This window comes from Rhopilema esculentum, chromosome 20, assembly GCF_057945365.1.
Source record: "Rhopilema esculentum isolate cy_ngs chromosome 20, ASM5794536v1, whole genome shotgun sequence".
NCBI lineage: Eukaryota > Metazoa > Cnidaria > Scyphozoa > Rhizostomeae > Rhizostomatidae > Rhopilema > Rhopilema esculentum.
In genome coordinates this window covers 9,310,468-9,334,234 of record NC_142834.1, presented here as the reverse complement: position 1 = coordinate 9,334,234, position 23,767 = coordinate 9,310,468, and the positions used below count along the sequence as shown (strand labels likewise).

The following is a 23,767-nucleotide window of genomic DNA, read 5'->3' as shown; positions in this document are numbered from 1 at the left end:
CTTCAATTTCATTACAATACCTAGTCTGGTTTAGAACAGCAAACCATAAATTGGCAGTAAAAGCAGGCAGATGGGGCAAAATAAGTTATGATCAAAATATATGTATGTTCATCCAAAGAAATTGGAGATGAATTCCACACACTCTTGAAATGCCCTATTTTTTCGCATATAAAAAATGATTATATTCCTAGCTATTTTGTTGAATACCCATCTATACTAAAATATCAAATGTTGATGACAAAGACAGATAACAATAAAAGATTCTGGGCCAATATTGCAAAAGAAATTTTAGGTACCAAAAGCAAATGCAGGTCACCTCCTGTAAAGCAGACTAAGTTCTTTGTTTTAGTTGGTGCTTCTCTTCCCTTGTTTGTTTTGGCTAAATTTACATAGATTTAAATAGCTGTCGGTTAACCATGCTTGTACTGTTACTTGTTGTTGCTGTTAATTAATTCATTTTTCTTTTTTCAACGTTTGCGTAAAAAGCTCTAATTTGTCATTTAGATGTAAAGAGCTTTTTAAGTATTAAATTGTACTTTAGTTAATTTAATTGATGATGATGATGATGATGATGATGATGATGATGATGATGATGATGATGATGATGAATTGAAGTCGAAGTCGCTACATGTTATTTTTCATAATAGTCAGGGCTGTTAGTCCAAGATTGCATGAAACGTCGTCCACAAGGGTAATTTTGGGCGCTGGACAAAATAAGATACAGATTCCAGCTGAGAAATGCCCCCAAGTGCTATTTTTAGACTGTTGTACCAGGTCCCAGGCCCCTAAAGCGGTTCTTCTAATAATGTTGCTGCTAGTTGCGAAACCAGCATGAAGATTGGTAGAAATGGGCAGTTTGGTAAGCTCAAAAAGATAGGATGCAGACCCCAGCTAAAAAATGCCCCAAATTGCTATTTATAGACTGTCGTACTACGTCCCAGGGGCGTTTTTCTAATAATTTTGCTGCAATTTGTGTTGCCAACATGAAAGTCGGTAGAGATAGGCAAAGTGCAATGCTGAAGACCATGATATGCCAATTTCAAATGAAAATGCCCACAAAGTTATTTTACGACTTGGTATTCGATATCCGGCCCAGGTCTTTAGAGAAATATTAACTGTTCAAGCACGGAGGTTAAGAGGACGAGGGGCATTTCACAACCTGAAATAGCGTACGAGATTTTTGGGATCTCTAAAATCCCTAAAATCCGTACCTGGATTTTCGGATTTTCAATCACATTTGATAGGGATTTCTGGATTTCCTGGTGATTTCAAACATTTTTAAATACCATCAAAAATGTCTAAATCTATCGTAAATTAACCGGTAATCTTTTCCATTAGAAACGTCGAAACTGAAATGACTTGCAGTAAAACCCCGCAAACAGGAACCTACTTTTCTAAAGAACAGACTGACTAGGTTCTTATAAATGTGGTACTCATGATGTTTTCAGGGTGTGGCTCTTCTCGCAAGGACACTAACAATTCTGATGCACAAGATAAAAGTAACTAGATTTGAGAATGGCCTGACTGAATTTCAAATTGTAGAGGATATGGTATTTTGTTGGGGACAAACCAATTTCAATCACAATATGAAAAATGAAAATAAAATGACATGGCTCTGAATATCAATTAATCAAACCACAATGACGACTTGAAAAAACTATACTTTCAGACTTTGAGAATTTCTTGTTTTATTTAGTATGATGTACAATCTCATAAGAACATGGAAAGAAACAGTTTGTTTTTGGTTCTTATCTTTGAGTGTTATTTTCCACAAAATCAGTCCGTAAGTTCTCATTTTCCTATGTTCTTGTTTGCGGGGTTTCACTGTATTCCATAGTATCAGTACGACTACAACATTTTGAAAAGTTCTTAAGTGTGACGTCATAAAAATAAACTTCTATTTGAATTTTGACTGCACAACCTAAAAGACACCACGAAATACTTCAAAAAAACAAAATCGGTTACATATAAAGAAAAATGAGTATGGCAAATGAAAGATTTGAATTTTGCTAACGGATTACAATATCATGAACAGAAACAAAATGACAAAGGTCTCTGCAATTAATTGTGGACTAGCCTGATTCCGGAAAAAGTTTTTCAGACGAAAAACAATTTTTGCAATTTTCTACTTAACGTTGCCTCTGTAAAATTCAAGTCCCCCTTTCCCCCCAAATCAATATTGTTATTCTATCATTTTTGCTTCAAAATTAGCATTCAACATTGCATCGTGGCATGGGAAAGCTATTTTTCAAAGGAAAGAGAAAACATCAATTTTACTTGAAAAGTCTCAACTGTTTTTGCCCCGGATTGTAGCCTGTGCTCGTGGCCACTTCGCAACACATTTACTTAACTTTTGCATGTTTAGAGGTACTTCATGATGCTCTTGTATCCAAATTCAAAAAGTTATTAGAATAGACTTTCATGACGTCATCATTTTATAGCTTTATAAAAATGTAATTTAAAGCATGAAACTACGTCATGATAATAGAATCGATTGTATTCCATTGCATTGCATTGTATTGCATTGCATTGCATTGCATTGCATTGCATTGCATTGCATTGCATTGTATTGTATTGTATTGTGTTGTATTGTGTTGTATTGTGTTATATTGTGTTGTATTGTATTGTATTGTATTGTATTGTATTGTATTGTATTGTATTGTATTGTATTGTATTGTATTGTATTGTATTGTAAAGGGGAGACACCCTGTTCTTTTCAGTTGAACCTTTCCTGGTAAAGTGAATGAGAAATCTTTGCACATCGATAATGTAAATGGATTTTGGTATCAAATTCTTGAACAGAGTGCTTCCCGACAATCTTAGCAGTCTTGTTTTGCTCCTTGGATCTTATTACCTCACCTTAAGGAGCTGTTATTACTGATAACAGGGTCGGGCTGGAAGTACCCTTTCCCCCGTTCTTCATCCTTTGACTCTCTGAGGCTCTGGCACCCAGAGTAGGCTGGAAGCATCTAGGACGTTTGTGCAAGATATTTTTAGAACCTCGTCCATTTTCTTCACTAAATACTTCCTCGATACTAATACTACCCTAATAAATGTTTCAAACATTTTCGTTTGCTTCCTCAACATTAGCACCCTTTCTTTCAACTTCTTCGTCTCTGCTGTATTTATTGAGCATTGCTGAAGTTATGCACTATTCAGTTGATTGTTTAATACACCTTCTGAACTTCTACTACGAATTTGTAAAAAATCGTAGCTAATGGAACATTTGAAAGTTCTGAGTAGTTTCAGGATCACAAGAAGATTTGCAGGGATTTTCGGATTTTAAAGAATTTCCTGTGGATTTTCGGATTTTTTCCCGGATTTTCAGAGGAGGTGTAGGGGATTTTTTGAAGTGAAATGCCCCTCGTGGGAGGATATAAATATGCTGTCTCTATTGATTGACATCCGAGCATTGTCTTATACATTTGGAGAGCTCAGTATGGCGTGCCATCCTTTACTGATCGATTAATTTGAAAATTCACTGACAAGGCACCTCTAGATGGCCTACATTGTAAAATGTAAGCGAAGAGTTTTTGACACTTGTGCTTTTAAAATCCATCTTACAGAAACAGGGCCGTCGGAAGCGAAGGGACTAGGGTCTTGAGTCCCCCCAATAATCGAATGGTCAAACTGTACTGAATTTCCTTTCTAACAGTGTACTGAATAGGTCCAACACAATGGGCAGCCACCCGCCCCCAATATGAACTTCGTTCCGACGGCACTGAAAAATGGAGTATTCAGGGATACGGTTGTCTGGTGTAGTGTTGCAGTGGTCTTCATCTTCAGTGTCACAGCTAGGCCCATGTTGATAACGAAAATTGGAAAATTTCTGCTTTGCTGTTGTTTTTCGCAACATCTTGTGCAAGAGCCTCCCTTGTGTTTTTGATAGCACTGCACCACTGGTCACAGCTTTTGAGTGACTGGGAGAATGATTGCAAATTACAAAGCTTCTCGGCTTCTTAAATTCAGATCATGTTCAGATAGGGTTTGTTCGAAAAGTTGAACCTATCGTTTCTTAAAATTCGTGTATTGAAAACAAAAGATTGTTAAAATGAAGGGCTTATGCCAAAGGCGGAAATTACCATTTTCTGACGATCTACCTACAATAAATGACGCACAACTCAATTTATTAACAAAAAATTTCATACACATACAGTAAAATCTTTAAGCTTTCCTGGGTGCTGACTTTTTCAGAAATTGTTAAGGGAGGAGAGCTGTTGCTGAATACGCGTATATTCTGCTTGGGGCTTATAAGAGTGGAGGGATTAGAAATACGAAATACGGCTTAAACGGCTTAAAAGTTGTTAGAGAATTATTTGACAATTATTTGTCTCAATAGACACTATCTATAAATCCATTACGTAATTTTTAAAAGAGTGCCAAAGGTATAGTCTAGACTGCAGGGTTGTCCAACCTTATTTCAAGAAGGGCCACCTTCAGAATAACGCAGTAACTGGGGGGGGGGGGGCGCTTATATGTTTATCGCTGCATTGTCTGTTTGTCCTCGTTCCGTTTCATATCGTCCCATTCCAAGAAATGAGTGACTCAGGGGTTGCGCGCACGTGGAAACACGTTGAATCGTTCCGTTTAGTGATACGGAAAATGGAACAGTGTGCAATTGTTCCGTTCCCGTGTGAACAGGTGGAATGATCCGAAAAGCAGAAATATTACTAATCTGGCTAAACGCTTGTATTGTTCATATGGAAATAAATACTGATATGCGCACTGGTAAACTCTTGTAATTCTAGCACAAAAATTGTCTTTCTGCGTGAAGAGAAGAAACAATTGATACGTGATCGTTCCGTTCCTGTCTGAACGGTTCATTTCCCGTTTGTTGAAACATTTCGAACGCCATTGGAACATTACGCAACCATTCCCGTTCGAGCCAGGTCTTAATCTGTTTCTGCCATCAATTTTAACACTGTTTATTTATATTTGTATGTGCTCCCAAAAAGAAAAGTAAATCACGGCATGCTGACTTTTGTGGCACAACCCGCACTGAAAAAATCTGATTAATTCAATCTGAAATCTGAAAAAATTCACCTTAGAGATTGTTGACTAGAAACTTCTAATTTATGAACATGAAACTGGCCTTCCAGCTTATCATAAGATGAATTTTTAGCTATTATGCCTAGCAATGTCGTATTCTTTCCGCACTGCGATTTTTTCAAACAAAATCAAACACATAACAAAGTCATTTTGCTGAGCTACGGAAAAATCGGTTGTCCGCGATAATATGCAATTGCGTTTACCAAGTTCACTATCTCTCCCTCTTCCATTCATAGATCGTATTTCATAGTTTGGGCACAACAAAGAGGGTTTGGTTCCCTGCGTTGAACTGGAAGTCGCCAAGTGTACGTGTGCGCATAAGTAATATGAAATAACAATCTCGTAAACAACATGAATCAATTTCTCTTTTACAACCTGAAAAAAATACTGTGTAGTTCTTGATCAACTTCGACCCAAGCGCGGGCCACATTAGACAACATCACGGGCTACTATGTGGCCCGCGGGCCACGCGTTGGACAAGCCTCTAGAGATATGAGAAATACCTTTCCGTAGTCTTTGGGCTTTAGACTTGAGAGGAACAGAACAATAAGATATTTTTCCAAGTTTAGAATGAGTAATAAAACTGATCAGAAATTAAAATTTTCTCATAGCTCTTAGATACTCTTTCTGTATCTAACAAAACAAGATCTTGAGCAGTTCTGTTATCGTAGTTTGCGACGACGACCTCACGAGACAAGCTGTAGGCAATATCATCGACATTTCCCCCTGAATCTTAGATCGGCTTTGTTCGCTATTGTCATATGGTTTTGAATGGAGACAACGGGCATGTTTGGCATTCCTTGAAGCCATCAACTTGTAATTTCATGCTGCTCAAATTTCATTTTGATCGCCCCAGTGATTTCCTTGCTTCCTCTCCATTTAAAGCTCAAAACACGGACCCCAAAGTGCCAGAATCATTTATTCGTTTGTCGATACATATCGTGATAGTTTTGCCAATGAATGTTTGTTTAATGTTTCACAATGATTTGAGTACGAAAAACTTGGATGCTGAAAACTTGAATTGGAATTTGCAGATTATGTTCTACTTGTTGGAGCTGAAAGGGGCTGCAACCGCATTCTTTTAGACAAGTATAAGCATAATTTTGTTGAACTCAATTAATGATTTGCCGCTTTTCGTCAAATTTTAATTTACTTCAGTGTTTCTTTCAGCAATGGCGCTTAAAATCCTTTGTTTAATCGTATTACTGGTTTTTTCCACGAAGATATAACACTGCAGTAACTTTTTACAAATATAGCTAGTTTTTCCGGAGAAAAAATGCTGAACACTGTAAAAGAATATTCGACACCCCTCTAAACTCCAGGGCAAGCTCCAGCACCCATTGGTCTGAATTTTACCCTGGTATTCAGTTCTTCAAAACCTATTGTTGCATTGTTCTCCTTTGCTCTGTCAGCCGCGGTTATCATCTGCAGATATGGTTTTGGATATAATGAACGGAACCGTAAATGTCCACTTTCCTTGTTGATGACTATCTCGATCGAAGATGCAATCAACCAAGCCAATTTCTGTTGAAATAAAGCAGTATGATGTTCGCCCTGAGGTAACAGTGATTTTATTTTACTTTGTTGGTGATATTCGTTCCTATAGCATCGCTTTGTTAGTAATTATCGTGTTGAGCTAAAGACTGGCCAGCCCGTACTCCAATACAACTTGCCATGCTGCTAAACAGACAGTGACCCACGAACGTTTGTTTTTGCTTTTGGCAATATGTATACGATATCTGCATTATTTTTCATCTTGTTTGATTTCGTAAAGCCGCCTTGGGCTTATAAATCGATTATTTCAGATTTGCGTGTCATTTTAGTTTGAAGTCGTGTATATTGATTCATTTCATGATGGTTAGGTGTCACACTTTATGGCTGGTTCACCCACCGTTAGGAACGATAGTACACATTCCCCGCCAAAAAGATCTTGACAAGGCAATTGCCGAACTCTCCTTGTATACCCCTATTATTTGAATCAAAAAGAAATGTTTGTTACCAGATCAAAAGGAATTGTAAAGCTCAAGCTGAGATACAGAACCCGACCCGAAAGTACAAAATTAGGCACATCTTGGTGTTTATAATTTGACAATGATATATAATCGTAAACCACCGTCGCACAACGAAGTATTAATTTCCTTATACCTTGTTTAAGATATGATAAAGTTTTTAAAATAATATGCCAATTTGATTTTTGGATTTATAAAGATGGAAGTTTTAGGTAAAAAGGACTGTTTCATTTTGCTACAGGCAGTGCTAGGTTTTTTGTATTAGCCCAAACGACTCTTGTTCCGGGCAATTTTTGTCTGGAATTACGAAAGAAGCGTCTGTCGTCTGGCAAATAAACATCTAATGTTGATCGAACTTTGTGTTGTTTTCCTTATCACATGGCTTGTCTCGTACGCTCGGTTAAGTTAGCCTTGCGTAAAAATATTTATATGGCAACCCGTGTGTGCAATTTGCAAGTCCCTCTATTATGCAACCCTGAAGGCTTTTCCGTATTTTATCGAAATAATTGTTTATTATGAAATTATAAGTGAAATAATAGTTTTGTAGTAGGACCCTAGAAGAGAAGTCGATATTTCAACTACACGAGGGCATAGATAAGTTTCTCAGCAAGCAAGGAAAATCATATCAACTTTGGGCAAATAAAGATGTTCCTTTCATTTGGTAAATTTATTGAAACACATACATTTGCAAAATGTCGATGGAAGTAAATCATCCTTTTAAAGTGAGGCATTTGCGTGTTATTTTTGTTTTATTGTTTTTTCGCTTCAGTACACTAAGGTTGTGCCATTCTCGTAATGATTTATTTCTAAAACAAGCGTGGGCCCTCTTCTTCGGCAAATTTATAAACTTAATCGATAAAAAAGTTCTCAATCCTTTGTTTGCAAGGTTATGAATTGAAGCATTTACTTTTTGTATTTTTGAAGGAGAAATTAACCATTTTGGCTTTAAGAGATTGCTTTTTGACAACTTTTTCATTAGCATTCATTGACTTACAACCTAACAGCGCTATCTGGTTAGTTTACTTTTTTTAGAAAACATCGCTAGATCAGTTTATAATTAATGAAATGCTAATTAGGACAGAAATTCTTCTTTTTTATCACTTTAAATGCGTAAGTCTACTGGTCGCCTGCATTATCCATCTGACACAACCTTGAAGCATTTAGACCGAAACTGAGTGCACGGCAAAGATTTGTTTTGCTTGTTCTCGAGCTACTTTCGCAATGTTTTATTTCATGATTCATGACACATATCATGTCAGCCATATTTTTAACTATTTATCCAGCTTTATATATGTATATTATTTTGAATAAATTTTGTAGCTTACAAAAAGAACCACGATAACGATAAAGCAACCAACGTGGCGTCGTGTCCATACATCCTGCCTTGTCCCACCTTCTCCAGGGTTCATCTAAACAAGCTTTTTGAATGGTACTTACGGTTTGGTTATTGCCCGTGAATGCTTGAAATTAGCATAGCCCCTCGCTATGTTTTTTTAGAAATTTAAGTTTTTGCGCATTGGTATCTAAATTCTTCTTCAAACGATGGTTTGCAGACAATTAGAACTCGTGATAGAGCCGGTCACGTGTAGAATCAATGCACCTAAATACTTGAAACCTGATACCTAGGTGGGGTTTGGCAACAAATTGAGTGCCATCTTTCTTCGCTATTGGCTACTGGTGGGTTCAAACCCTGACCTGAGATTTTTTTTGTCATAAAGATATGACTTTTTCATGTCCTGAGACATATGGTTTTTTTGTATAACTGGAGTAGAGCTAGAATAAGAATTTAATATGCTGTAAGTGTTATGACGGTTTAATGTGTCAGTGTTAAAGATCTTGTTCACACGTTCCTGTCGGGATCCAAACATCACACAAACCGTATACCCACTAATGTAGGTTCTTATTCGCGACTGCATTACTATTTTTACCTTGTAAAATTTTTTTCTGTGCATTCAAATCCCTTATTTTAAAGTCGACGCTTCGCAGTACACCATGGACCGCGCCGCGAAGTATACACTCTTTTTTATAAGAACATTTCAATAAGAACACGAGCCTCAAAATTGGTCAACAGTTAAGAACAAATTAAGAACAAGCCTAGGCTGAAATGCAATTTTGAACAACTTTTTTCTCTTAAACGAAGATTTTTAGCCATTTATGGGTGCTTTTTCGATGAAAATTCAAACTCGTCGGCAAATAAAGGTTGTCTCACCCTTGTCTCTCACTCACTTTGTTGGCAAATGAGGCCTGAACATCCCCTAGAGCGAGAATCCAGCAATCACACTGCTTACACCCTATTAATTTAAAAACAAATTAAGAGCAATCCAGCCCCATATTTTCGAAAAAAAATTAAGAACAGTCAGCCTGAACATTAATTTACTGGTTCTTATAAGTGTATTTGGGGGGTGGGGGCTTGGCATTGTGTCAAGTACATCCTAAGAATTTAAATGGTGTTAAAGGCTTGATGGAAGCTGTCACATAATGGAAACTGTTGATTCATTTACTATTCTGCAAATTTGCTGTCTTGGCAAAAGTTTTGCCCTTTTTCAAGATTGGAGGTTTTCCTTATTTGCTCTAATTTTGTATTGCGCGAATTAAATTTCATTATTTTGATTTTCACCTATTAAAAATTGACCTTTCAAAGGACAAAGCAACAAATAAGAAATCTTAGAAGGAAAGTTTAGATTGTGAAAACGAAGTCATGGTTCATCGGTTCAGTCCAAGTGCTTCTGATAGTTGCTGACAAGCTTACGTGATTCCTGACGCCATTTTTCACTTTTCAGTTTCAAATTTGTGTTTTCTCTCACAACAATCCCCCACTCCCCCCCCCCCCAATACTCATATTTTCCAATATTTACATATTCTAAAGTTAGAACAAATAAAGTCTTCCCCCAAATTCTTATAAAACTGTATTGAAGGCAACTTGATGCCAGTTCCTTTCTAGTTAATAACATCTTTCCTCTTTTAAACCCGCCACTCTTCGTTGTCATGCGAGTGGGTCAGAACAATGGACAATAGAGATTAGGTGCGACCTAGCCCTGTTATTGCTCTATTGTCAGTAAAATCTCCTTGTTCACTGCCGTGGCAGTTATCAGTTATGTGAAATCCCAACACGGGGGAATGTCTATGGCGTAGTCAACGATACTATAGGTGGTTTTGTGGATTCGAAGAAAGCCAACAAACCTCTTTTATTCCCTCCGCCTTCAGTGTGGAGCGAGAGCGACACAAGATCCGCAGTGGCACTAATTTCACACCGTAATCCTTCAATAAGATCAAAATCCGTAACATTTAAAACAATTTGCCAAGAGTCCGTAAAATTGATAACACTCTCCCTTGGGGGGTACCTTAACATATTTGAAGGTTCGGGGACGTGCCATTATTTAGGGGTACCTTTTTCTGAAAAACGCGGAATTATCGGTATCAGTTTTCGAAATTTGTGCGGAACTATTGGTACCATTTGAAGAAAGATGCAGAATTATGGGTATAGTTCTCATCATGTTTGCGGAATTATGGGTCACAATTTTTCAGACATTTGCGGAATTACGGGTCCAAAATTTTAACCAAAATTGCACGTTCCCGTCCAAAATTAGGGATAGTTTACCCCCCGAGTACTCTCCCCAGCAAACGATCCCGTAGAAAAAAGTTAAATTTAGTCCTGGTCTTGGGCTGTTAATGATAGTTATTTTAGACTCTCCCTTTTCTAAAGAAATGAGAAGCAACAAGATGGATTCTCTTTTAAAACTTACTTTCTTTCATAAACTTCGTAGAGCTGTTTTTCTTAAAATATTTACAAATGGCTATAATTTATCTTTGAAATTTCCTTGAAATTCCAAGTTCCTTGACATTGTCACTAAACCTTTATTTAGATGCCTTTCAATTCCTTAAATATATTTTGAAACTCCACAGTATTTCACCACACTATTTTGGCCACAGTATTTTCGTCACAGTTTTTTCGCCACTGTATTTTTGTGACAGTATTTTACGTAAAAATAAGTACTTGGAGTTAGCTATTAAAAAAACTTTGATTGATTTGTGAGTATTTCATATAGGCAGCACAAACTGGTATATTTGAAAACAAATATTCAAGCTATCCCTTTATCACTCGAAATTTAATGCTACACGATAAACGAAAGTAGATTTAGTTTTTTTTTCACTATAATCTGAATTTTGGTCTATACTTTTTGTTACAAGAGAACTATTGGGCAGGCGAATTCTGGTCTTACATAGAGTTGGCGTGCCGAAGGTCTGTCGTGTTTGACTGTGGCAGAAAAGGTATTAACAGATCAAAACCTAGGAATAAATCCTAGGGAAGCCATGACACTTTTCACGGAGAGGACGACAATTATGATTTTGCGATTATTAGAAGAGATTTTCAGAGAACTCATCAAAAAAGAAATATGTTGAGAAGCAATAGCTGTTTTTTGAGAATTTAGCAGAATTAATTGTCGAAAGAGAATCAACGAAAATGAAGTCCAAAGATAATTTGTTTACGCCAGAGACTTTTAGAATACTAAACTTTTGCTCACAGGCAATGAGATATCCTGGTTATCACAGTCTCTAGACTGGAGGCTTGCATATTTGAGTTGATGGAAATAGACAGTAGAGGCCAGAAAGGGCAGATAGAGAAAAGAAACTGCACGGTCCTCGTCCTTTTTCTGCACGGTCCTCGTCCTTTTTCCGCACGGTCCTCGTCCTAACGATAAGAGTCTTCTAGAACTTACCAAGCAATAACGCTTGGTGTCCATTGAAATATGATCACTTGTCTCAGATGTCGAGTCCTAAATTACTTGATGTCTTTTCCCAAACCTTTTGTGCAGTATCTCCTTTCATTGTCATTTAAGACGTTCTTTCAAAGAACCGATCTGGATATCCTGTTTGTAGGTAGATGATCATAAGGTTTCAAACGAAAACTATTTTGAATATCATTCCATTATAATGATACTGTCCATTCGTCTGGGATCTTTTCCAAATGTCTTGGCAGAACACTAACGTGGGTTTTCAAAGGTAAATTCTGCCAAAGTACAGGACTCCCTACAAATCTTTTGTGCCTGCGAGCACAAACTGTTTTGCAAAAGGTGCCTGCAATATCTTTTTTAATATGTTATGCGTAGGATATAAGATATTAGAAGACATATTGTAAGGTTTGATGACGCAAAGACCAGTAAATTTTCAAAGAATTACTTTAACGGAAAATTTCTTTGGAATACAGGGCCTAAAATAAGAAATTTTTACAGATCCACATTTTTTCATAAAAATTGGGCGTGGTTCTTTGCTGCAATTGGCAAAATGGGCGTGGCAAATATAGAAACTGCCACTATAGTGCAAATAGAATGTTTTAATTGGCCAAATTTTGAATGAATGAAGCATAAGAAGCTAATTCTCTACAGTATATGGATTGGGTTAATAAGAAAATTAGCAACATATAGTGATGTCTTAGCTTGTGAGCAAAAAGTTATCGAAAGGAAACCCTTTGACATGGTTTGTTTGGATCTCTGTAAAAGTTATTATTTCTTTCCTTTCTTCTTCGAAAACCAACTTAAATCAGTCTTGCTTCCCAGACTCTAGTGGTTTTGGTTTTTTGGAGCCATATCTTTGTAGTTGTTCACGGAACTCGAAACTTGCGATATTCATATATTTCTTAAGTGTTTCTGGAGCTATACTGCTTGCTTTGCCAACCTGTTACTATCTTTTTGTAGATGGGAGTCAGCCTCTCTACATCGGGAGATTTAGGGTCTGCTGCGAGAATGCGTGCCATTGTCTCGCCTGGTAGAATTCCTCTGAAAACAAGTCTCAGATCTCTGTGATCTTTAGTCATTTATTTCTCGAATTTCAATACACGATTGAATAAATTTTGCTTATTTGTGTCCGGGGCAAAAGCTGAGTGATTCATTTTAATTGCATTTAGCCTATCAAATTCTTTGTCATCAAATCTTTTCTTCAAAAAATTCGATACTATGAACGAGAATCTCGTTACGGATGGCAAATAATCTCTTCTCTCACTTATGTACAAATTGTGCTTGTCTCTTTTTATTCTCTTTTCGTGTAGTTTGAAAACACAATCTTTCTCCCCATCTTGTTGGTAACGCAAACACCACCCACCAGCCTATAGGGGAATGGCTGGAGCTTGGGGGCTTGCCCTAGATTTTTACGGACACACCCTTTGAAACATCGGAAATCATTTGCTTCTTTCTGTCCTTATTCTTAAACATAACGATTCAGAGAAGATTTCAATTACTATGAAAATACAAAACCGAGTTAGATGGAATAAAAATTTTTCTTTGATCAAACAAGTTAAAGCACTATGAAAAAGACAAAAACGGGTTTCCAGTCAAGAAGAACTGCTTTTAATGGGTTCGTTAGTGTAAACTTTAAAAACATTTTCGAACCGATGATTGCAAAAAAGTTAGGGAGGACTATAGCCCCTATTAGTTCCCAATTAAATGTTCCTCCCAGATACCACCGAGAGGCTTATTATCGTTCAACTGCTTTAGCCTTCAGAGGAATCTTTCTAATGCTTCTCCAATTTAAAACACCTTAGTTGAATTGTTTTGCAACTTTTTCTGAAATCTATTTGAATCTACATAAACCCCAAAATACATAACGGGCAGGAAATCATAATCTCGGTCTCGGTCTTTAGGCTCAGTATTTTTTTTAAGTAAGTCGTAAAGGAAACTAACTTGAGATGATGTCTTAAAGTTGAAGATGTATACCGAGTCCATATTTCTTCAAAACAACACGACAATATCATAAAGCGCAATTGAGTTTTCTCCGCATGTACTGAAGCTTCGAGTTTTGAAGTTTCGAAATAAGCAAGGTCTCACATTGGCTGGGATTGGGCTTTCGCTTTGCATTGAAAAAGATGTTCCTAATTCTATCTTAGGCGTTTCGATTGGTATTTTATGCTGCACTTTTAAGAAAATGCACTATTTACATATCCACACTTTCTACAATTACAGTTCCACAATTTCAATTTCCAACTCCACTAAGTGAATCAAATCCACACTTATTTTAGGCGAATTATCTTTCATATACGCAATGAGATTTCTAATTTTTTCAGAATTTAGCATGGCCCGCTCCAGAACAGAGAGATTTGTACCGTAAAAATGCGATGGTCAGACAAAGCCTAATGACGTCACGACACCAACCGTACATGGTACCGAGGTCTCACTTCACTTCCAGAGATCTCGATCGCTGTCTCTACGGCAAACAGGACCTGCAGGTAGCTAGAATATAGACTTTTTATTTCTTAGAATTAGGCACATCTCAACAGTTCTCTTTAAATTTCCTGATGAAAGAATGGAACCGCTTGGGTAGGGGCGAGATGGGTGTATTACTGGGGACATATTAAATGCCAGCCAACATCAGCCACTGTCAGCCAACAGGGTATGATCTGTGATCTCCAGAAATGTGGTTTTTGCGTAAAATATTAGACACTTTGAAAAAGTAGGAAGGATACGAAGGCCTATTTTTATGTGCAATGAATGGCTAACATTAGAATATAAACGTATGAACGATAGTGTGATGTATATTAATAAGTCAACATCAGTTTATTAGATGATTGAATGTATAACATTTTAAGGCAGGTAGAAAAGATGAAATGGAATTACCAAGATCTACTTTCAGGTCTATTTGTTCTTCTTCATGAAGCCCTGAAAGTGTACTTAATTTTTTCACTCCCATTACAATCTTCTTTAATTACTATATAAATAATTGCTTTTGTATTGGCTACGGCGGAGAATGTTTTCAAAATTTTATGAAATGATATACGATGAGATTTTCCCTGCAAAGGGACATTATACCCGAGACATTGTTTCGTGTTTAAAAAGATTCCAGAGTATCAAGTGTTAGCGAATTTGACTCGAACTATGAAATATAAGAAAGAAATTCAGAACAGAGGAAATTTTGGGTCAGATAATATTACATCAAGCAAAAATTTAATATTCTACTTCATTGAAGCCCTGACTCAATCAGCGAATGACAAAAAGTGACCAAGAGTTTGCATAGAAAGACATAGAAATCTCAGTGGGATTAGGCACATCGATTTTTCTTGTGATACAATTTCACTATCACTTCAAGAGTTCAAATACAAGGTAACCCAACAAGGCTTTCAATAGATTTGAAGATCGGAAACCGAGAAGAGAGGATATAATAAAAAGTTTGCACAAGACTGGTATTTCATTTCAAGAGTTATCGCGTGTATTGTAACTTGGTCCGAGGTCTCGATTCTGAAGCGAGGCTCATTGTGCTTGTATATTGTACGGGGGTGGAAACATTTTTTGTCTTTTTAGGATCGTAAATAAGGCATTAAGACCCCGTTTACACGGGATCGATCCAGGCCGGGATCGATCCAGGCCGGGATCGATCCCAAACTGGTACGGATCGGCCTTTCGTTTACACGGGAACGCTCGGGATCGATCCGCTATCCGTGCTAATTTGGGTTCGCTTTGGAAAGCGTTTCAGTTTTGGATCGATCCAGTTTGGGATCGATCCCGTCTCGTGTAAACGCTCGAAAAGGTGGGAATCTTCCTACAAACTTGGCGCTATCAACGCTATCTTCTTTGTGTTGCTAATGACATAAGCAATACGCATGTGCGTTGTTCCTCCCTAAGGACCGATCTAGGATCGATTCCGTGTAAACACATAATGTTTTGGGATCGACCCCGTGTAAACGCTAGCGAAAATTACGGCAAACTGGATCGATCCTGTTTCTCTCGTGTAAACGGGGTTTAAAAATTTCTGCTCCACTGTTGTAGGGAAGATAACTATCTCTAGGAAATAGACGATTTTATGAGGATTCAAAATGGAAATACCTGTCTAACTACTTGATTTTATCACATTTTTTTCTAAAAAATACTTTTAAAAGATATAATGCTACTTTGTCTCTTAATTTGAAATATGTCACTTTTACTTGCAAAGAAACTGTTCTTTGATATAGAAGTATGCCCGTTAAGTTGCTGCCTCAAAGGCTCGGCCAAAAATTTGCCATGCATAGCCTCACTGGTCTGCCCTACTTTGCCAGAAGCAATTACCCAGCAAAATGATTTAATTGAGGAAAACACCAAATTCAATATTTTACAAATTTGGATTGAACTGTAGTGGATTCCTGAAAAGAACCATTCAATTAATGGATGGATAATAATATCTAGACTGAATTATCCACTTAAATGTCATTTCTAATACTATATTGTAGTTGTATTAGCTTAAACAGCTTTCAGTGTTTCGCCTTTTTATTTTGATGGCTCTTTTCTATCAAGGGTTTGGTATTGACTTATGAATTATCTTGGGATTTTTTAGGAGATGAAATATTTTCCAGGACCAATAGTCCAATGGTACGGGACCAATAGCCCAATGGTACGATACTTCTCCACCCCTATTTCTTGAGTCCATTACAATGTATATGCTTTTTTCGTTCTTTTGTAGGTTGTGCATATAGAAAGCAAAAACAGTGATGGTAATGCCGAGGACAAGTCAAAGCCAGCTAAATGTGAGTGAAATCATTGCCAACCATTTTGATTTTGCTTTATCATATTCAGTCATATGTTAATAAAACCATGCTTCAAAAGGACACCGGAGCTCAATTTGCCAACAATTCAGCACAACGTAAAATCATGCTCAGCCTCAGATGAAGACTTAGTAGAAAAGAGCAATGTGTTTTTGAAAACAGAACAGTTTTTATCAGCCAGCCAACGGTGCTACTAAAATGTCATTGAAAACAGCCTTTTAGTGGTTTTTGAAACAATTGAAGTGAGCACATGCAGAAGAATCAGTGTTGATATATAAGAACAATATTAAGAACACCATGGCTTATCTGAGTGTATTTTACTTTCTTTCGCATTTTCGTTCTCTTTTTACCGATCCATTGGTTTTATGAAAAGCCTCATATTTGTGGTAGATATTATACCACACTTATTTTCGAACAACGAAAGTAGTTTCATCTCATTGAAAGGAATCGTTTGACGAAGACGAGATTTTCGAAACTTTAGAAGCAAACAGAAACATAGCTATTCATAAGTAATCAAATAGGACAAGATATTTGAACACTGTTCTATTTCACTTATACAAAATAAAAAAGTTCTTCTACTGTTACCTTGAAACTCATTTTCATCGCGACTCTCATCCAAGAAGCTTTTACACTTGTTGAATTAATTGCTGCCTTATTTCTTCTTTACACCGTATCGCAACTACAGGAACTCGTGAATTGTTTCCAAGCCATTCTTTCTTAAACAACTACTTACTGGTTCTGAGAATCATATATTCGTTTACATTTTTAAAAAGTGTTTTTAATCGAAAAGAAATTTAAGGAATATTTTCCTTGCTGAAGTAAAAAATCATATAAATAGGTCTGATTGATTATAAATTGAAAAGAATTGTAAATCGCAATGCCATGCAAAGATCATGCATGATTCGTTGTACTTAGATAGGATACCCAGATTCAAATTTCTTGTTCTCCCTAAACAGACATACATGCTGCACCCCCGATCTGATACCATTTTCATCTGTTACTTTCTGTTCAACAAGGTGGAACTGTGTGTCTTACAATTCACAAACGATCTTTGAACGTTCTGATTTATTTCCTTTTTCGAAATATGATATGATCAGGCAGCTAAAACAACAAAAACTGATATGACGTGGAAAGATCCGAGAGATTTGTTTCGGGAAGCCCCCTTTTCTAGGTGCAGATCCATTGCTAATAAGCTCATATCCTAAGGCGCCACTCGTTTACCTGTAGAAACTGGTTGATAAATACAAAAGCCGTGATGTTGTGGTAAATAGAAATGGGAATTGGGTCTCATCGGAGCAACGTTTGGCACAGGAATTTCGATTTTTTGCATTACATTTTCCACTACCCTTTTATTGCTAAAGTTGCCTCGTGTTGCCACTAATTATTTATGTTGATTTTTGCTCTCTAGTTTAGCGCTTTTGTAAATTGCTCTCAGATAATTATTCCCAAATTTATCGTCATTTTAAACCTATTCTATGCTGGTTATAAAAATGCTAAATTATGACATTTATATGCAGCTTATGCACAATCCTTAGTTAAACGGGTATTTGGAATTAACAGGGGGTAGAAATTTCCTGGATGCAACTTTCTTCAATTAAGTTATCGCCCCGGGACGATTATCAGAGGTGTCAGAGTAACAGAAACCATTTCTAATCTACCTTTCTCACTCTTTGTCTACTGTGGTTTTTCACAAGGCCCTTCATTTTTTAAATAATATTTGGGCCGTTTTTGCCTTTTTTTTCCTTTCAGTTTCCTGAGATTCTCGTAAGTCTCCTTCTTAATAAAATAATCCATCTAACAAAAGGACTGTGGTTAAAGGAAACAAAAATGTGCACAGCACCTTGCTAATTTATTTCCTTATCACCTAGATTCTTTTTGTGCGAATGTCATAAAGGTGCTTATACAAGTTACCTTTTCTTTTCACTAAATGATTGGGAGACTTGCGTGAACTTCATAAATCGAGTAGTTTGTAGGAGGGCAATACTAAGAATTCACGTTAAAAAGGGTATCAATTCCGATCTGTACTCCTATAAGACAAAGGCTACAACCTTTATGCAAATCTTTATCCTAACCATCAAGTTATTTCCTTTGCCTGCAGAAATGACTGAGTTTTACCCAAAGGGTTACTAACGTAACTATCAGTCATTTAACCATATCTAGTTAATGCCCAGCAGCACATCGTGACCTTCGTTGGACTTTTGAACCTTTTTGTCATACACTTATCCGATAATCTCCTTTTCGTTTCTCAGGGTGTGATATGTGCCAGGAAATACGGTTTGGTGATTGTCCTGCTCACGGTCCACTTCACGTGGTTAGGCCATCGATAACTCTACCAGGAAGTCAAAAGTCATACGCGATTTCAACGTTTCCTGATGAAGTTGGTCTGTGTGTATCTAGTCTACCATTGGCTGGATTTGGAGTGTTTGCAAGGCACTTCATTCCACTTGGAACATGGATTGGGCCTTATGAAGGAAGAAAAGTTTCGGTCGAGGAAGGCCTTAGCAGACCGCAACAGCAAAACTTTATGTGGGAGGTAGGATTAATAGATGAATTTCTATCTTCTTGAACAATATTTAGGAATATTTTATGACGTTTTGTACTTCTGTTGTTGACCTTGTTACCTTTTCAATCCTGTTACCACTATTTCTTGGGTAATTTAAGCCCCCTCCTTTTTCCTTGGTTTTTATTTATACATAGCTTATGTCCTTTTTGTTTTGAAATGGTTATGTGATTGAAAAGGTTTGAATTTACATTTAGCATCTCAATTTTGACAATATATGATCAATTTAGAATAAAAAAGAAATATGTAATATATATGTATATAGTCACCTTTTAACGTTTCATGCCCTTAAAAATCATTGACAAATGAAAGCTTAAAGCATTCGATTTTTTAATTGTAGTTTCTTTGCTATCTTGAAATATTATTACATAGGAGGACCTTGACCTTGACCTTGACCTGGTAACCACGGAACTTTTTCGTATGGTCAGCCATTTGTAAGAATTTGCATGCCCATGATTTTGTTATGTCTGTAAGAATTTCTGTCAGATGATATTGAAGAAAAAAACCGCTGGATTCAATCTGAATGATTCTTCTACTTAGGTTAAATAATTTTCTTTCTTATCATCAAGAAGCTCTCTACATTTCATAATGTCCTAGTTTCAAAATCGATTTGCGGATTGTTTGTAGGAACTCCTGGCTGATTACGTTTGTTAACTTATAGATCTACGAAAACGGTCGTTTGTGCTCGTTTCTGGACGCAAGTGATGAGAATGTCTCCAGCTGGATGCGTTTTATACAATGTGCCAGACACAAAGGCGAGCAAAATTTATATGTTTTCCAGTACTACGGCAGCATATACTACCGTGCGTTCAAAGATATTCCAGTTGGGTCAGAGCTGATGGTTTGGTACGATGAAAAATATCCCCATTTTTTTGGGCTACCTTTGGAGATCCGAGACATGTCTAGCTGCTCTGTTGAAAGTAAGTGATGTCATTGTGTTGTGGTCGTTGTAGTTTCCGTTCACGTTTAAGGGAGTCTGGCATTAAAAAAAGGATATTTTTAAGAAAAAACGTCTTCATTCTTATTTATATGATCGAGAAGTAAACTAGTAGCATGTCCACATTCTCGATCAAGCATGCAAAGGCACATTTTTGATCTAGTCAGGTTTTACCTGTCGTTTAGCATCGTTTACTTTCAAAAGTATTTTCGAAGTGGTCTCTCTGGTTTCATTTAATAGAAAACGTCAATTAACAGTAGTGGTTTAGTGGTTTTGACAAATATATTATCAAACCAGTCCTTTTTAACCTTTAAAATATTCGTTTTGTACTATATCCATTTAAAAAAGCTTTCTCGTATTCTGGAGGATATGAGATGGAGGTGAAGATGATATTTTTCTGATAAGTAATAATTTTTTTTGTTCTTCAAATACAATTGAATGATGTCTGTTCTGTTCAAATTTTGAATATTGAGGTTTTATCCTGCGTATGATGGAGAGTAGTGTAATCGTTTTAGGTCTTTGAATCTCTTGTTTTGGTGACTTTGATACTTATTTCGTCTGGCTGACGCGTAATTATTGTCACTTGATGGTAATAACTGACTGGTTTTTGCTCAAGGCATTCAAGCACCAGTTGAAGTTGCAATAAAACTGGCAGAAGTAGACCCAGCCAAAGCTACAACCACCACTACCCCGGTTATCAGACAGCCCTCATCCGGACCACCAAAACCATACACTGAACAGTATAGGGGAATTCCGCAAGTATCTCCACAACCCCTGTCTATTCATAGTCAGGGCCAACCATCATCAACTAAGAGTGGCCCGCCTGTCCATCCTCCCTTACTCAGTCAAGCACCAGGTTTACATGTGTATGACTCACGACTGACCCCAGCTGCTGTGGCATCGACATACGTGGAAAATCGAATACCGCACCCGCACGAAAGCCGATACCAAGCCCAAATACCGATGACAATACCTCACGGATCTAGCGCATACATGCACCCTTCGAGTGCAACACAGACCGTACGACCTTCTGCCAGTTCAAGCCAAAGCCTTGTTTCTAAACCCAGTGTACTTCCGCCGACCTCCACTATATCACGAGATTTTCACGAAGATAAACCCCAACAAGCGGCCTGGGATGCTTGGAAATGCACAAGCTGTGGCAAAGTTTTTGTTGATAAACTACAATCTCAGGGTCACTCGTGTGGGCCTGAAGTTCAAAGACAATACAACTACGATAGGGCTCAACAACAAGGCGCTGATGTACACCCAGAAAACCCAGAGAGACCGTATAAATGCGGTGTTTGTTCAAAATCTTTTAGTTCATCTGTAAACCTAAGTAATCACATGAAAGTTCACGGTGGAGAGAAACTTTTTGAATGTCAGAACTGTGGTAAGACCTTTGTGCATGCTGCAATGCTAACTCGCCACAAGAAGACGCCCGGAGAATGTTCCAAATAGGTACAAGCAGTCTCACTGCAGTGTAAGATGATACAGTTCTCGAGGCTCATTTTCACTCTTGAGCTTGCTGAAACTTCGGAATTTCTTATAACGTTCTGCATGCCATGCAGTATGAAGAATATATGATGGTATCAGGTTTACAAGAGCGACAATATAAGTGTTCATGTCTCAACAAAGTGATTTTTACGTTCAAGGGGAGTGTAATTTTGATTCCATATCGTGCTTCGTTGTCTGTGATCGCTTTTGAATTATCGCTATTACATCACCAGGGCTGTATCGTCACCTGGATTTTCTAACACAGGCGTACCTTTGCCCTTAAAGTCACTCAAAACATAAACACGGATTCATATGGTTAGACAACTTCAAGAAGCTAGCTCTTTAAAAGAGTGCCTATTCGGTCGTCAGCAAAAACCAACGAAAACGAAGAACAGCATTCCAGGTACGTGACCAACAATGATACTATCTACTCACAAAGACTATTGTCTTTACGTCAATTTAGTTGAATTTATGTTGGCCAACCATTTTGGTAAACAACGACAAATGGCTATTGTATTCGTTAATAAAATAACAACATCTTACACAGTCATTTCATTGTGAGGTATTTCGGTAGAACTCAGGTACTTTTGCCCATTCAAATTTTTGGCTATCTTAGGACAAAAGCTTCGAGAAAAAGGGGAATCTTCAATTAGTCTGGATTTACCTGGATTACAAAGTAGCCCACCTTTTCTCAAAATTAATGTTCGTTTTTCAGTGACAATACCTGGGAATTTCATTATAGAAAATCGATATAGAATGGGAGTTGTCGTAGTGTGTTCGCATTTCATGGAAACTGTATGTTCGCTTGAAGAGACGTTCATTTTGGTAGATCTTACCATCTAGGTTCAGATATGCTTGCTCTAAGAATAGTAACAATCTCGTTTATTGATTGCCTTTGACAAAACATCGTTGCTGGATTAGTACCGAGGTGGCAAACTCATCTAATATCTCAGCATTTCATTAGTTTTACTGGGTTTGGCGTAATGCCAAAATATTTGAATGAAACCTCTGTTCTTTATATCGCCCCTAATAATTTCCAAAGACAAAATGGTACCGGTCTTCTGTAGAATGATATGTATGATCTCATTATCGAGTTTTTGTGAGGTTTGTGATGTGTTTAGCGTTGATATTCATTCTCGTGTTTTTATCTATAATTTCAGATTAATATTGACTAGTTTTTACTTTTGGAGTAAACGACGACCTTTGGGCTAGATTTCCCTTCGTTATGATTATTTTTCCTTGAAAATCTATAAGATTCATGTCATCTAGGATAATCAGCATAGTTACATCGCATGAGATGATGTTCAGATTTGCTTAGAGATTGTCATCATACCTCAATAATGTGACTGTGCTTGGAATATTAGGCCACTTGTTTCAGTCGAAGAAGTAGACTCATTTTTATCTGAATTATGACCTGCAATGTAATTTTTTCTCGGTATTTTTGTAACGTTGGTTTTTGTGATTCAAGATGTAGACTTTTTATAATGGTTAGAAATTTTTATCAGTAACTTGTGATTCCATTTTTATAAAGTTGTGTCGTCTTGAATTTTTCCTGAAGAAATTTACAAAGCAATGCTCTGAAATTTAGGAGCATTTTTATTTTGTATTTGTGTGACTTTTCAGTGCTGTCATTCCTCGACCATATTTTGGTGTATCCTTTCGTTACATTATTCTCTTACCTAGGGTCAGCTAAAGAAAATGTATTTTAGTTGTATTCCTGAAAGTTCCGTTAAATCTTAAATTTGATCGCAAATGAGCGATAAGTGTGGATTAACGTTAAAAACTTTTTTTTTAAAGTTAATATCTGTAAATTGTGATTCTACCACTCCATGTATTAGTAGTTTGTTATAAAGTTTTGTACAGTATTTTTATATTTCATATAGTTTTGTATACAATAGAACCTTGCCTTTGGAAATGCTGAAGAAACATGTCTACCTAAGTGGAACGTTTGTTGTTTTTCTTTCTTTCGTCTACAGAAAAAAATGTAATATTCCATCTACTTTATGGAACGTGATGGTGACCTTTTGTAATACTTCTCGATTGGCAGCATGCGTCATTCCCAGAAACTAGAATGATGCGTGTCAGCTGTTGTTATTCCAAAACCATCAAATTTTTGCCTTTCTTGCTAAGGATATTGGATTTGATGTACCATATCCGTACAATAGATAATGAAATTCTTACGATATTGAAAAGAACAACTTTGTCCAAATCTTTAAGAC

At 36.9% G+C, this 23,767-nt stretch overlaps 1 protein-coding gene across 1 annotated transcript; it reads left to right on the top strand.

Moving 5' to 3' along the window:
• The first annotated feature begins 6,448 nt into the window (after positions 1-6,448).
• Positions 6,449-23,493, top strand: LOC135687296 (uncharacterized). The gene is made up of 6 exons (XM_065203824.2): positions 6,449-6,608; positions 14,113-14,274; positions 16,476-16,539; positions 18,807-19,090; positions 19,779-20,037; positions 20,671-23,493. The coding sequence occupies exons 1-6, from the start codon at positions 6,552-6,554 to the stop codon at positions 21,510-21,512; spliced, it is 1,668 nt and encodes a 555-aa protein (XP_065059896.2). The 5' UTR covers positions 6,449-6,551; the 3' UTR covers positions 21,513-23,493.
• Positions 23,494-23,767: the final 274 nt, after the last annotated feature.

What these genes read in the sequence shown, in the direction of transcription:
- LOC135687296 (XM_065203824.2), top strand. Translation starts at nt 6,552, where the DNA reads ATGCAATCAACCAAGCCAATTTCTGTTGAAATAAAGCAGTATGATGTT. An exon ending in CAAGTCAAAGCCAGCTAAAT is followed by an intron (nt 16,540 to 18,806) that starts GTGAGTGAAATC and finishes TTCGTTTCTCAG; the next exon opens with GGTGTGATATGTGCCAGGAA. An exon ending in GTCTAGCTGCTCTGTTGAAA is followed by an intron (nt 20,038 to 20,670) that starts GTAAGTGATGTC and finishes TTTTTGCTCAAG; the next exon opens with GCATTCAAGCACCAGTTGAA.